General features: G+C 41.3%; 1 protein-coding gene across 2 annotated transcripts in view; it reads left to right on the top strand.

Annotated features, from left to right (window-relative positions):
* The first annotated feature begins 220 nt into the window (after positions 1–220).
* The window catches only part of slc5a12 (solute carrier family 5 member 12), a 56,243-nt gene continuing 41,820 nt past the window's right edge, over positions 221–14,643 (top strand). For both annotated transcript variants that reach the window (XM_048545284.2, XM_059652168.1), the window contains exons 1-4: positions 221–811; positions 5,162–5,227; positions 5,322–5,373; positions 11,510–11,577. In XM_048545284.2, the coding sequence (XP_048401241.1) occupies positions 455–811; positions 5,162–5,227; positions 5,322–5,373; positions 11,510–11,577 (543 nt within the window). In that variant the 5' untranslated portion in view covers positions 221–454. The remainder of the gene's footprint in view (positions 812–5,161; positions 5,228–5,321; positions 5,374–11,509; positions 11,578–14,643) is intronic.

Raw genomic sequence — 14,643 nt, forward strand, 5'->3', positions numbered from 1 at the left:
ATTTTCTGGCCAATTTGAATTCCAATACATGTTGAATTGTGAACTATATGACCTTGCTGTTTCACGCAATGAATAGTTTGGAATACTAATTGAAACTGTTGGAATAAAATTGCTAACTTGTAAAACAGAGCTCTCCTGCTTGGTTCAATGGTCAGTGTAATCTTTAACTGGCTAATGAAAGCTGAAGAGATCAGTCATTGTTTGTTGCATCTTGTTTGGACATACTGAACCATCACCATACCTCAATGTACATCATTTTCCAAGGCTGCAGTCAATCATTTTGAACTTTCATTTGCTGTGTGTGCTGTTTAAGAAACTATTCCTTTTATCTATTGTAGAACGTATCTCCTGAAGGGATCAGTTTTAAACAGGGAAGACCGAGGAACAATTCCTGCAGGAGCTGTCTCTGAACTAAGAAATATATTTATCTGAGTGACATTTTAAGGAAGGCAAAATGACTCAATTCACAAATCCTGGTGTGGGAACATTTACAGCATGGGACTATGTCATTTTTGCATCGCTGTTTATAATTTCTTCTGCAATAGGGGTCTTTTTTGCCATTAAAGAAAGGAAGAATGCTACCTCCCGTGAGTTTCTGGTTGGAGGGAAGCAGATGGTCTGTGCTCCAGTCGCCTTGTCTCTCACTGCCAGTTTCATGTCTGCAGTGACTGTTTTGGGAGGTCCCTCGGAGGTTTATCGGTATGGGGCTTCTTTCATCCTCTTCTGCATCGCTTTCACGTTTGTTGTCATCTTCACAGCAGAACTCTTCGTCCCTGTTTTCTACAGATCAGGAATTGCCAGCACATATGAGGTGAGGTGTATAATGTTGATCAATCAATTTATGGCCACTTCTTCAGCTCTCCTATGCTCTATGACTTTCTGAATCTCTTGGCCTCTCTTATACTTCTGGGCTAGTTTTTGCTCATCCACTCTAACTTTTTCATTCTTACATGATGTGACGTGCTATTTTGTTTGTAATGCTCCTATGAAATTCTTTGAATTGTTATTATATTCTGAAGCTACTGGTTTTCTTCAAGTTCTTGTTTTACCAGAATTAATACCTATGTTATTCACGTGAACATAGCATTGTTACAATTACCTTCTTATTGCAGATGAATGATCAGAATGCTTGCCGTGTGGAATTTATCACTTCTTCAAAAACACATTATTACCATTGAAAACTTCACTGCTTTTTGTTGTTTGGATATCATCTGGATGTGAATGTAGGAGGTACGGCCAGTAAGCTTGGAGATGACACCAAAATCGGTGGTGTAGTGGACAGCAAAGAAGATTACCTCAGAGTACAACAGGGCCTTAATTAGATGGGCCGATCGGCCAAGGAGTGGCAGATGGAGTTCAGTCTAGATAAATGTGAGGTATTACATTTTGGTAGGACAAAGCTTATACACTTAATGGTAAGGCCCTAGGGAATGTTGCCGAACAAAGAGACCTTCAAGTGCAGGTTCATTTTTTTCTTGAAAGTGGAGTAATATGTGATAGTGAAGAAGGTGTTTGGTTGCCTTGCCTTTAGTGGTCAGTGCATTGAGGAGAGTAGTTGGGAGGTCTTATTACAGCTGTACAGGATATTAGTTTGGCCACTTTTGGAATACTGCATTCAATTCTGGTCTCCCTGCTATAGGAAAGATGTTGTTAAACTTGAAAGGGTTAGAAAAGATTTACAAGGACTTTGCCAGAGTTGGAAGGTTTGAGCTATATCAAGAGGCTGAATAGGCTGGGACTATTTTCTCTGGAACATCAGAGGCTGATGGGTGATCGTTAAGAGGTTTATAAAGTCGTGAGTGGCATGGATAGAATGAATAGTCAAGGCTTTTTACCCAGGATAGGGAAGTTCAAAACTAGACGGCATAGGTTTAAGGTGAGGGGAACGTTTTAAAAAGGACCTAAGGGCAACTTTTTCATGCAGAGGGTGGTGTGCATATGGAATGAGCTGTCAGAAGAAGTGGTGGAGGCTGTTACAATTACAACATTTAAAAGGCATCTGGATGGGTATATGAAGAGGAAGGGTTTAGAGGGATATTGACCAAATACAAAAAGCTGGTACGAGATTAATTTTAGGATATCTGGTCAGCACGGACAAGTTGGTCCGAAGAGTGTGTTTCAGTGCTTTACATCTCTATGACTCTAGTTGGCATTTAAATTCAGACAAATCATTTAATAAAGATATCTTTGGCATGTAAACCACATTTAAATGCAAATTTAAACGTGAAACGTCTGAAAATAGACTAAATTTAACATGTTCCACATATTCTGTCTTATTTTGAAAATCGTGCTCTTTCTGACAGTAAGAAAGATTTATAATGGTGTCCATGAGGCATCTTTTTTCAATAAAAAAGCATACTTTGTTGAAGCTTTTCATATTGCACTCATCAGGACAATTCACACCAATATTAAAGTAACAGTAAAACAACATCTGTACAAGCTAAAGCAAAATCCTACTGATGTTGGAAGTCTGAAATTAAAAGAGAAAGCATTGGAGAAATTCAACAAGTCTTGCAGTAACTGTGGAGATCTGTAGCTTTTCTGTTCTTATCTTACCGGAAAATTCCACACACGTAAGTAGTGTCTTTTTTCAAGTACGATACTACCAAAGAAATTGAAGTTCAGCAAAGACAAAATGAAGGACATCAATGGCATTGTGTGACTTAAAGTTAACATAAGAGCAGTTAAGCTACAGCATAAAGGTTGCTTTCTCTTTGCTTTGTATTTTTGTGAAATGTCCTGATGAGTGTAAGATGAAAACTTTTTAAAAATGTGCCTGTTTTCAACACCAAATGAGTAAGAACATTTTTGTTTGTTGGAAATTTTAAACTTGTAGTATCGGTTGAGTGTTGATCTGTTCAGTCAATGAGTCATTTTTACCAGTCCAAAAGTTCTTACAATTGATTTCTCATTTTTGTTTTACCCATTTAAGATAATTGCTAAAATGTCAGCAAAATCTTATCAATTTAAACAGAAAAAAGGTAAAATATGTGAGACCTTCGGAGAGTTGGAAACAGTTTTGGTTATTACTTACATTGAAGGGTATGCAACACTCAAGAAGGGCATGAAGCTAGGAAAGGGTGGAGAAGTGGCTTTGTTAATTATAGATTATATTAGCACCATAGAGAGCAAGTTATTGCACTGGGGCCATGAGCTCAAATCGTGTTGCAGCAGTTAATGAAATTTGAATTCGATAGAAACCTGGAAGAAAGATATTGTCTGATGGTGACCGTGAAATTCATGCTGATTCTTGCAAAAACCCATCCGGTTCACTCATGTGCTTTGGGGAAGGAAATCTACCATCCTTACCTGGTCTGACAAAATGGATCTACAGATCCATAGCAATGTGGCTAACTCTTCACAATCACTGGGCAATTAGGGAAGGAGCATTAAATGTTGCCCCAGCTAGCAATGCCTACACCCTGCACACAAACAGAAAGTAGTGTGATGGATCAGTTGCTCATTGTGTGATGCATCAGATCAGAACATGTTTGACATATATCTGAGTTTAAAACTGGGAGTCCATAATGCATGATGGATCTTTATTTAGTTATTCAACTAATCCTACAGTCATTGAGCCACTTGCTACCTACAGTTCACAGTTCAAGCTGCCATGCAACATTAAGTAGCCATCAAGCCGACCTCCTGAACTCCCTGATTTACAATTGCTTGCTGATCATGTTTCAGATACAAGTCAGACAGATTGGAGTTGAATTTGTGCTCAGCTATTTCCAGTGCCAAACAGTCGTGATCAGGCATGTTATTGCTGAATTTTTTAGAAGTAAGTTTTGAGAAGGTGCTACTCTTGAACATACATGAATAAGTGAATTTCTACAGTTTACAGTGCTTTGGAAGCTAATTATTGCTGTATTTGGTGTCTATTTCCTCATTTGCTGACGATCACATATATTAGTGCTAATGGGCAGCAACCAAATCTGTTTTCAGCATAACTGCAAAGAAAATTTTTGTATTTTGTTCACACTACTTGCATTACAGTTTCTACAATCAGCCATGATATTGAAAAGGTTGTCCTAAACAAAAGGAAGTAAAAGGTGCTGTTTTTTTCTCCCCATTTTAATCTTTGAACCTTATTGTTTTGAAGATTAGCTGATGCACAACTTCTGACCATCCATCCACCCCATCACAAATATTTCCAAACCCAAGCACCTCTTCTTCCATCTCAGGTCATCTCAAACCACCATCTGGTGTGATATGCTGTCACTTTAAAAGGTTATTTTGTCCTGTTATTTGTTTTTGAGGAGGGGTTGTAAGACATAAGTGTTGAATGCCTTCTGAAGATGACGTAAGTAAATAACTTGTGAGGCCTTGAGGTTTTTTTTTTAGTTTGGAACAATGAACGCAGCCTGAATGGGTGTGGCCAGCTCTTACAGATCCAGATTTCTGGATTTTGTTTTTCTCAGTAGCCTCAGAAGCTGCTTGGTGTGTCGAAAGTGTTGGAGGTTTCAGCAAATGATTCATAATTGCTATCTCTCTGAGCCTTCTCTTTATATTTCTTTCTCCTGGACTGGAGGCAATGTAAGAATCTGAGTCTGAATTTACCTTTTTGCCAAGGTGTGTGTTTTTGGGAAATTACTATATTGGAACAGTTACTTAGTAATAGATACTGCATCTACTATTCAGTTAAGTTTTCCAATGGGGAAGTTATTCTAAATTCCTCTGTCTTTTGCTTGTATTTTAGCTATAACATTCAAATAAATTGTATTTTGCTTAATATCGAGTAGTTTGACTAGTCCTATTGTACCTGGAACACAGCACTTCACACTTACCTTGAAAATGAGAAAAAGTTAGGATCTAGGTTACCTTTTTAAAATATTGTGAAGGGCTTTGAACTGGCCCATAACACAGAAAAAGAGCAGGAGATAGCTTCGAGGGTCCTGAAAAAAGTGATCATTCTCAAGTGACAGCAAAACACCATCTGAACATTTCTCTCATTTCCAGTGTGACATTTGTGAAAACTGATTGTCCTGTCTGCACACAAAACAACTGTGACTCAATTTAAAAAATTTGTTGACTGTGAAGCATTTGCGACTCCCTGAGATCTTGAAAGGTGACATAAAAATGCACAATTATCTTTCTCTACAGTTTAACAAATATGTGAATATTTCAGATAACATTGCTCATTTTTCCTATTCTCTTTCAGTACTTGGAATTGAGGTTCAATAAGGTGATTCGTGTTGCCGCTACCGTTATATACATCCTGCAAACTGTAAGAAGTTACATTTGTTGAAATTCAGTACTTACATTTACATGTAAAGTTTGCGCAAAACCAGAAAAATTAAATTTATTCTTTTAATCTTTAGGTTCTTTACACAGGTGTTGTGGTTTATGCCCCAGCTCTGGCACTGAATCAAGGTAAGTACAATAAAATGTCATTAATTGGACATTACAATTTGTTTACTCACACTGAATGCCTCCTGCCATACCAGCTGATGTTTAGTGACAGTTGGAAGTTCTGCTAATTCAACATTTAAAGCTATTACTGTTTGCTGAGAGCATGGTTACCCCCTCTATTTACACGATACTTCTAAGTACAATAAATGTTGGAATAGAGATGTTGGGATTCCAGAAAGTACACTCTCATTATATTTGGGCTGTACTAATAGGAAAACTCCTATTTTCTCCTCCTCCTTCTAATCAGCAAAATGAAAGTTGAAATAAATATTTCTCTCTTTTGGGAGCTGTGTGGTCCCCACACTATAAGCAAATTTGTCATGTCTTGATTCACGTTGGTATACATTTTCACTTTAGTTCTTTCCATGTGCACTCATATTTAACAAGACTCATCAGTAAGACTTCTTTATGTAAAATCTACAGCGCAGTCACAGTATATTAGCGTGTTCTAGAACAATTCGGGGTAAAAAAAATTATCTAGTTTATTATTTTACTGTTCTTTGAGATTAGTTATGATTTCAGTGCCCTGATTTTAGAGTTAGAGAGTTATATAGTAACAGGCCCTTTAGCCCACCATGTCTATGCTGACCGACAAACCTAAACAGCACGAATCCCATTTACCTGCACTTGGTCCATAGACCATGATGCCCTAGCATTTTCAGTGCTCATCCAGATAGTGCTTAGATGTTATGAGAACACCTGCCTCCACCACCCTCTCAGACAGCTCATTCCATATGTACAACTCTCTGGGAGACTTTTCTTTTCTCATATCTCCTCTATATTGCTTATTCCTTACCTTAAACTCATGCCCTGTGGTCTTAGACAGGTCTGCTGTGGGGAAAAGATTCTCCTGATCTACTCTGTCTATGCCTCTCATAATTTTATACCTCAATTAGACCTCTCTCATCCTCCTCTGCTCCAAGAAAACCAAACACAGTCTATGAACTCTCCTCTCATAACTGAGACCTGTCATCCCAGGCAACATCCTGAAGAATCTCCTCTGCACCCTCTCCAGTGCAATCGCATCCTTCCAAGTGAGTGACGACCAGATATACAAAGTATTCCATCTGTGACCTAACTAATACTTTATGAAGTTGCATCAAGATATCCTTGCACCTATTTTTCACACCCTGATTAATGAAGGCGTGTATCCTGTCTACCTCTGCTGACACTTTCAGGGATCTAAGGATTTGTACACCAAGATCCCATTGTTCTTCAGTGCTCTCTTGGTACCTAGCATTAATTATGCACATCATTCCATTATAAGATATCCCCAAATGCATATATTTAACTTTTCAGGGTTAAATTCCACCTGCCATTTCTCTGTCCAATTTATCAGCTGATCAATGTCAGACCAAAGTCTGAGACAATTTTCACTAGTATGTGTCATCTGTAAACTTACTAATTATACCTTCTACAACTGCACCCAAGTCCACATTGCATTACCCTCCTTACTAAATTAGTATTACAGGACCACCCTTTAACAAATCCCTGCTTTGCCAGTGCTTTTTAATCCTGTCCCTCAGAAGTTTATCCAGTAATTTTTATGACACCAAGGTCAAACTAACAGGCCTGTAATAACCTGGCCTATCCCTGCTGCCCTTCTTGAACAAAGGAGCCACATTAGCTATCCCCACCACGACCTTTGGCCTGTCACAGCGGCCAGAAAAGTATTAAACATTTCTGACAGGGCTCCAACAATCCCCTCCCTGACTTCCCACAGCAGCCTGTGATGCATCTCATCAGGCCCTGCAGAATTATGCATCTTTTTGCCTGTTAAACATTTAGTTCCTTCCTGTTATTAATCTTAACATGTTCGCACCATCTCAACTGAAATCACCAGCTATATGCCTTTCTCCTGTGTGAATACAGATGAGAAGTATTCATTTAAGACTGCACCCATGCCCACTGGCTCCATTCATAAATTGCCCCTTTGGTCTCTAATAGGTAACATTTTATCCCCCTGGCAATCTTCTTACTTTTGATATACTTTTAAAATGCCTTGGAGCTTTCCTTAAACTTGCCAAAGACTCTCATTTTATAAATACAGACTTAGCTGCAAAGAACTGCTGTCAGTTTATGTTTGCCAAATCCTGTCCAATGAGATGAAATTAGCCTGTGCCCGAGTTGAGACACTTGACTTCTGCGCTATCCTTACCCCTTTCCATAATGACTTTGAATCTTACAGAGTTATGGTCACTACCTTGAAAATGTTTATGCATGAAACTTCAACCACTTGACCAGCTTCATTCCCTAGGATGAGGTCTAGCACTGTCCCATCTCTCATAGGATTATCTTCTTACTGGCACAAAAAAACCCCCGCTGGATGTAATTGATATGGGTACGTTTTAGAGAGATATGAACCAAATACGGGCAAATGTGACTAGTTTAGTTTGGGAAACTTGGTCAGCGTCGACGAATTGGACCGAAAGGTCCATTTCAGTGCTATATGGCTCAATAGCTCTATGACTTTAAAATTTCCACTTCATCTAATCTTTCCTAACACTAATGCAATTCCAGTTAATGCCAGCAAAATTGAAATGGGCTGCAACTATAATCCATTCTGTGTTTTGTCTACATGTCTATTCCTCTACCTCCCTCTGACTTGGGAGGCCTGTGGTATAATCCCAGCAAAGTGATCATCTCTTCTTTACTCCTAAACTCTTTCCAGATGGCCTCATTTGAAGATCCTTCCAGGACATATTCCCTCATTAGCGTGGAGCATAGAACATAGAGCAATACAGCACAGTACAGGCCTTTTGGCCCACAATGTTGCTATTCAACTAAGATCAAACTACCCTACGTATCGTACATTTTACTATCCTCCATGTGGCTTTCCAAGAGTCGCTTAAAAAGTATCTGACTTCACTACCACTGCTGGCAGCGCATTCCACACACCCTCCACTTACTGTGTAAATAACCTACCACTGACATCTCCCCAAAACATTTCCACAATCACCTTAAAATTATGCCCCCTCGTAATAGTCATTTCTGCCCTGGGAAAAAGTCTCTGACTATCCACTCTATCTATGCCTCTCATCATCTTCTACACCTCTATCAAGTCATCTCTCATCCTTCTTCGCTCCATTGAGAAAAGCCCTAGCTCCCTCAACCTTTCCTCAAAACACCAGTCCTCCAGTCCAGGCAGCATCATGGTAAATCTCTTCTGCACCCTGTCTAAAGCTTCCACATCTTTCCTATAATGAGGCGACCAGACTGAACACAATATTCCAAGTGTGATCTAACCAGAGTTTTGTAGATCTGCAGCATAACCTCGTGGCTCTTAAACCCCCTCCCAATGAAAGACAACACACCATAACCTTCTTTGCAACCCTATTAACTCGGGGAGCAATTTTGAGGGATCTATGAATGTGCACGCTAAGATCTGTTCTTCCACATTGCTGAGAATCCTGCCATTAACCCTGTATTTTGCATTCAAATTTGACCTTCCAAGATGAATCACTTCACACTTTTCCGTGTTGAATTCCATCTGCCACATCTTTGCCCAGCTCTGCATCCTGTAAATGTCCCATTGCAACCTCCAACAGACCTCCATGCTGACCACAACTCCACCAACCTTTATGTCATCGGCAAACTTACTAACCCACCCTTCCACTTCCTCATCCAAGTCATTTATAAAGATCACAAAGAGCAGAGGTCCCAGAACAGTTCTCTGTGGAACACGACAGGTCACCGAGCTCCAGGCTGAATACTTTCCATCTACTGCAGTGATGGTTTCCTTTATCATTAATGCAATGGCCCCACTCATCTCACATCTCTACCACTGCACCTGAAACTTTTATACCCAGGAATGTTGAGCTGCCAGTCCTGTCCTGCCTTCAATTATATCACAACAATATCATATTCCAATGTGCTGATCAGTTCTCTCAATTCATCTGCCTTACTTGTCAAGCTACTTTCATTAAAATAGATACTGTTTAGATATCTAGCCCTCCCATATATCTTATCCTGCCAATTCTTCTCATCTACTGGATTGTTCTACCATTCCTTCGATATCTGATGGGGCCTTTCTCCTGACTTTATTTTGTGGCCGTGTCCCATCACCCTGTCACATTAGTTTAAAACTTGGTTTTCTCCATCAGTGCAAGGAAACCTCCCAGCAAGAATATTGGACTCAACCTAATTGGGTGTAACCCATCCAGCTTGTGCAGGTTACACCTATCTCAAAAGCTTTCCCAATGATCAAAGAAGCTGAAGGCCTTCTTTTCCTATCTCCTTTGCAATACAATCATCTACCATGTAATCCCATTCCAAAACTCAGTCGCACATATCACTGGAAGTCAACCAAGATTACAACCTTTGCAATGACTTCTCTCATGGCCGAGTGTATTTCTTTAAATTTTACAGAATTCATATCATCCAGTGAACCAGATCAGGGAGTCAGCATGGCTTTGTCAGGGGCAGGTCATGCCTTACAAATCTTATTGAGTTCTTTGAGAAAGTCATGAGACAGGTTGACGAGGGTCAAGCAGTGGATGTGGTGTACATGGACTTCAGCAAGGCATTTGATAAGGTTCCCCATGGCAGGCTCATTCATCAAGTATGGGATACAGGGTGATTTGGCTGTCTGGATTCAGAATTGCTTGGCTGACAGGAGGCAGACAGTGGTTGTAGATGGTAAGTATTCTGCCTGGAGGTCAGTGCTGAGTGGTGTCCCACAGGGTTCTGTTCTTGGGCCTCTGCTCTTTGTAGTTTTTATAAATGACTTGGATGAGGAGGTTGAGGGGTGGGTTAGTATGTTTGCTGATGACACAAAGGTTGGAGGTGCCGTTGATAGTATCGAGGGCTATTGCAGGCTTCAGCGAGACATTGACAGAATGCAGAGCTGGGCTGAGAAATGGCAGATGGAGTTCAACCTGGATAAATGCGAAGTCATGCATTTTGGAAGGTTGAACTTAAATGCTGAATATCGGATTAAAGGCAGGATTCTTGGCAGTGTGGAGGAACAGCGGGATCTTGGTGTTCAAGTGCATAACTTCCTTAAATGTTGCCACCCAGGTGGATAAAGTTGTTAAGAAAGCATATGGTGTTTTGGCTTTCATTAACAGGGGGATCGAGTTTAAGAGCCGCGAGGTTATGCTGCAGCTCTACAAAACCCTGGTGAGACCACACTTGAAATATTGTGTCCAGTTCTGGTCGCCCTATTATAGGAAAGATGTGGAGGCTTTGGACAGGGTGCAAAGGAGGTTTACCAGGATGCTGCCTGGACTGGAGGGCTTGTCTTACGAGGAGAGGTTGACTAAGCTCGGACTTTTCTCTATGGAGAGAAGGAGGAAGAGAGGTAACCTGATTGAGGTGCACAAGGTAATGAGAGACATGGATAGAATCAATAGCCAGAGACTTTTCCCCAGGGCAGGATTGACTGCCTTGTGGGGTCATAGTTTTAAGGTGTTAGGAGGAAGGTATAGAAGAGACGTCAGAGGGAGGTTCTTCTCCCAGAGAGTTGTGAGCGCATGGAATAGTTTACCAGTGGTAGTCATGGAAGCGGAGTCATTAGTGACATTTAAGTGACAGCTGGACATGCACATGGACTGCAGTGAATTGAGGGGAATGTAGGTTAGGTTGTTTTGTTTTTGGATTAGGATTATTCCACGGCACAACATTGTGGGCCGAAGGGCCTGTACTGTGCTGTACTTTTCTATGTTCTATGTTCTATGTTATAATAAAATGAAAAGAATGCGAATAATTATTGGCAGAAAATGCTTGTTGGATTACCTTTTGATTTGTTATGTTAAACTCAGATTGTAATTGAAATATTACATACTTACCTGGCCTATGAGAATTCAGCTTATTATTTTGAACGTTCTTTAACAAATTAGATACATTAAAAAAAATTGTGAAAAGTCACCTCCAACTTTCTTTGACCATTCCCAAGATTGCAACACAATCCAAATTTGGTCTTAATTTGATTCACTTACTCTTAAACTCCATTTTGGCTGCCTCTAAATTAGTTTAGCATTTTATGCATTTTAGTGTTGGTGATTTCAATTCCAATTATTTTAAAAACAATTTTACTTACCAATCATATTTAATTAATGCTATCTGCATTTTAAGCGTATGCATTCTTCCTTCTTAGTGACTGGTTTTAATCTGTGGGGCTCAGTATTTGCTACAGGGATTGTTTGCACCTTCTACTGCACCCTGGTATGTATAAGTGTTTTTGTGCAAAGATATTTTACATTAGATATTCAGTGAATGAGGCATTTGTGCAATAGTTTCATAGTCGAACTGCCATTAAAAATATTTTATTTTACTCAAAGTTTTTATCTTAATTAAAGCACATTTTTGCTTTTTTCATGTAAAGTCTTTCTTATTAAGTATTACATAATGTTCCCTCAAAGCTGCAGTGCTGTAGAGTTTCCCCAAAAGGCCGTGCAGTGCTTCAAAGACGCGGGCATAAATTTAAAGTACCCACACACGCATTGGTCATGCACAGCAGCAAAACTGTTGATGGGAATGTCGGTCTTAACGGCTGTTTATTTTCAAAGGTTTCATGTCATCTACTGTGTTTATTCTATCAGCCATGAGCACATCAGCAATCTGAAAGAGGATGAGTGCTATCCTAGAGAAATCAGATTGGCAGATAGTCAAAAGCATTTCCAGTTTAAACTGCTCAGGGAGACTTACGAATTCCTGCAAAGTTGTCAATCAGCTAACCTCCCAGGCTGACGGCAAGCCAGACAGAAAGCTTCTTTTGTGGGGCTAGGAAGAAGAGGAATTCCAACTTTAGGGCTCACAAAGGATACTGTGATCATCTTCACCGCTCTCCTCTACCCAGTACCCCCATCCCTTCAATCCTAACCACCATCCTTCATCCCCTATTACTCACCCAGTCTCCCTTCTCTTCCCACTCTCACCTCTCATGGGGTGGTGATGGCCTAGTGGTATTATTGCTGGGCTGTTACTCCAGAGTCCCAGATAATGCTCTGAGAACCAGGGTTTGAATCTCGCCATGGCAGATGGTGCAATTTGAATTCAATAAAATATCTGGAAATTAAGAATCTAATGATGACTGTGAATCCGTTGCCAATTGTTCGGAAAACCATCTGGCTCACTAATATCCTTTAGGGAAGGAAACTGCCATCCTTACCTGGACTGCCCTACATGGGATCCAGGCCCACAGCAATGTGGTTGACTCTTAACTGCCCTCTGGGCAATTTGGGGTGGACAATAAATGCTCTCTAGCCAACAATGCCCTCATCCTGTGAATGAATAAAGAAATAAAAACACCCCTTCCCTTTCTAATCAGCTACCCCATTCTGTCCTCCTTCCCTCAGTTTTTCCTATCTCCCCCTTCTCTCACCACACTGCCCCATCCCCTTCTCCCCTCCCTCTGTCTTCCCTTCCCCACTCCACCCTCCTCCCATGTACCCCTTCCTCACAACCATGTCCCTCCCATGACACCTCAATGGACCACAGCTGCACCCCCTATCCCCTGCCCCACATCTCCCCTTCCCAACCCCGATGCCCTTCAGGCCACACTTTCCCACACCAAACCCACCCAATTCCCAGACATCTTTGACGCCATGAAACCTTTGGGGACTCCATGTCCCCCGCCATCACCTTGCTATGAAACTGTCCCACTCGTTATTCCTTTCCAACTTCCTTGGAATCTGGGAGCGATCAGTCGACCTTCCCTGGGCAGTAGCTGCTGTCCACTTTCTTCCGAGCTGTTTCAGGTGGGGAGTGAACTGTCAGCAATTAATTGAAGCCATCATGGTTAAGCCTGGGGAATTAATTCATGGCCTTCCTGCTGTAAAATGATTCCAAGTTAAAATCGGGCCATGTGGGATGGCTCAGTAGTTATCACCACTGCCTCACAGTGTCGAGGATCTGCAATCCATTCCAGCCTTGGGTGACCGTCTGTGTGGAGTTTGCACACTCTTCCCGCATCTGCATGGGTTTCCTCTGGGTGCTCCAGTTTCCTCCCACAGTCCAAAGATATGCAGGGTGTGTGGATTGGCCATGCTAAATTGCTCATAGTGTCCAGGGATACATAAATTAGGAGGATTAGCCATGAGAAATTCAGGGTTACAGGGATACAGTTGGGATGCTCTTTGGAGGGTCAGTGTGGAACCATTGGGCTGAATAGCCTGCATCGCACATTGGAGGGATTCTATAATTCTATGTCAATTTCCTGCTGGTGGGTAGGGTCAAAACTAACCCCTATAAATGAGAGAGCTTTTGTTTGGGCTAACAATGGGAAACATTTTAAAAATTCTGAAAGAGGAACCTTACCAGCTTTGAATCTGCCAATTTCTGGAATAATTGGTGGCAGGTCAAAGGATGGATAAAGGAGGTGGTTTGTTCATTTAGCTGCATGTCTCCTTTTTAACAATGGGCACTTAGCTGTGGGTAAATGCTGAAAGAACTGCAAATGCTGTAAATCAGGGACAAGAACAGAGGTTGCTGGGAAAACTCAGCAAGTCTGGCAGCATTTGTGAAGAAAAAAATCAGAATTAATGTTTTGGGTCCAGTGACACTTCCTCAGAACTGACGGTGGCTGGGAAAACGTTGGTTTATGTGCAGAAAATAGAGAGGTGGGTGGGGTAGGGGAGGAAGTGATAGGTAGGGACAGAGCTCAACATCAATTGGATAGACAGAGGAGTGGATGGGTTAGGAGGGTGAAAAGCTGTTAATGGGGACTGTTAGTGACGAACGATAGGCAGTGTGTAATGGTAGACTAAGCACCAACAAGCCCTGGTGTGTGGGGTAGGGGGCTAGAACATGGGAGAGTTTAGGTCCTAAAATTATTTAACTCGATATTGAGTCCAGCGGACTGCAGGGTCCCCAAGTTGAAAGTGAGGTGTTGTTCTTTGAGCTTGTGCTGCGCTTCACTGGAACACTGCAGCAAGCCAGAGACAGAGATGTTGGCTTAGGAACAGGGTGGTGTGTTAAAGTCGCAGGCAACAGGTCGCTCAGTGTCTTTTTTGCGAGCAGAATATAGATGTTCTGTGAAGCGGCCACCCAGTTTACACTCATTAGTCTACGTAGCTGAGAGTCCCTTGGTATGAAGGTAAAGCTTGGCCACAACAACACTGCACAGCAGGCTGTTACACTGCAGCTACTTGAGTATTCTAGCCCTCCAGAAATCTCTCTGGCCCTTTCCCGCCAGCAGCAAGTTTCCAGACAGATTTACAGCTTGGCAAATCCAATTGCTTGGTCCCATTATGCTGCTTCTCTGATAGCCGTCAAATTCTAAAGTGGGCT

The sequence above is a fragment of the Stegostoma tigrinum genome, chromosome 17 (assembly GCF_030684315.1).
Source record: "Stegostoma tigrinum isolate sSteTig4 chromosome 17, sSteTig4.hap1, whole genome shotgun sequence".
Lineage (NCBI taxonomy): Eukaryota > Metazoa > Chordata > Chondrichthyes > Orectolobiformes > Stegostomatidae > Stegostoma > Stegostoma tigrinum.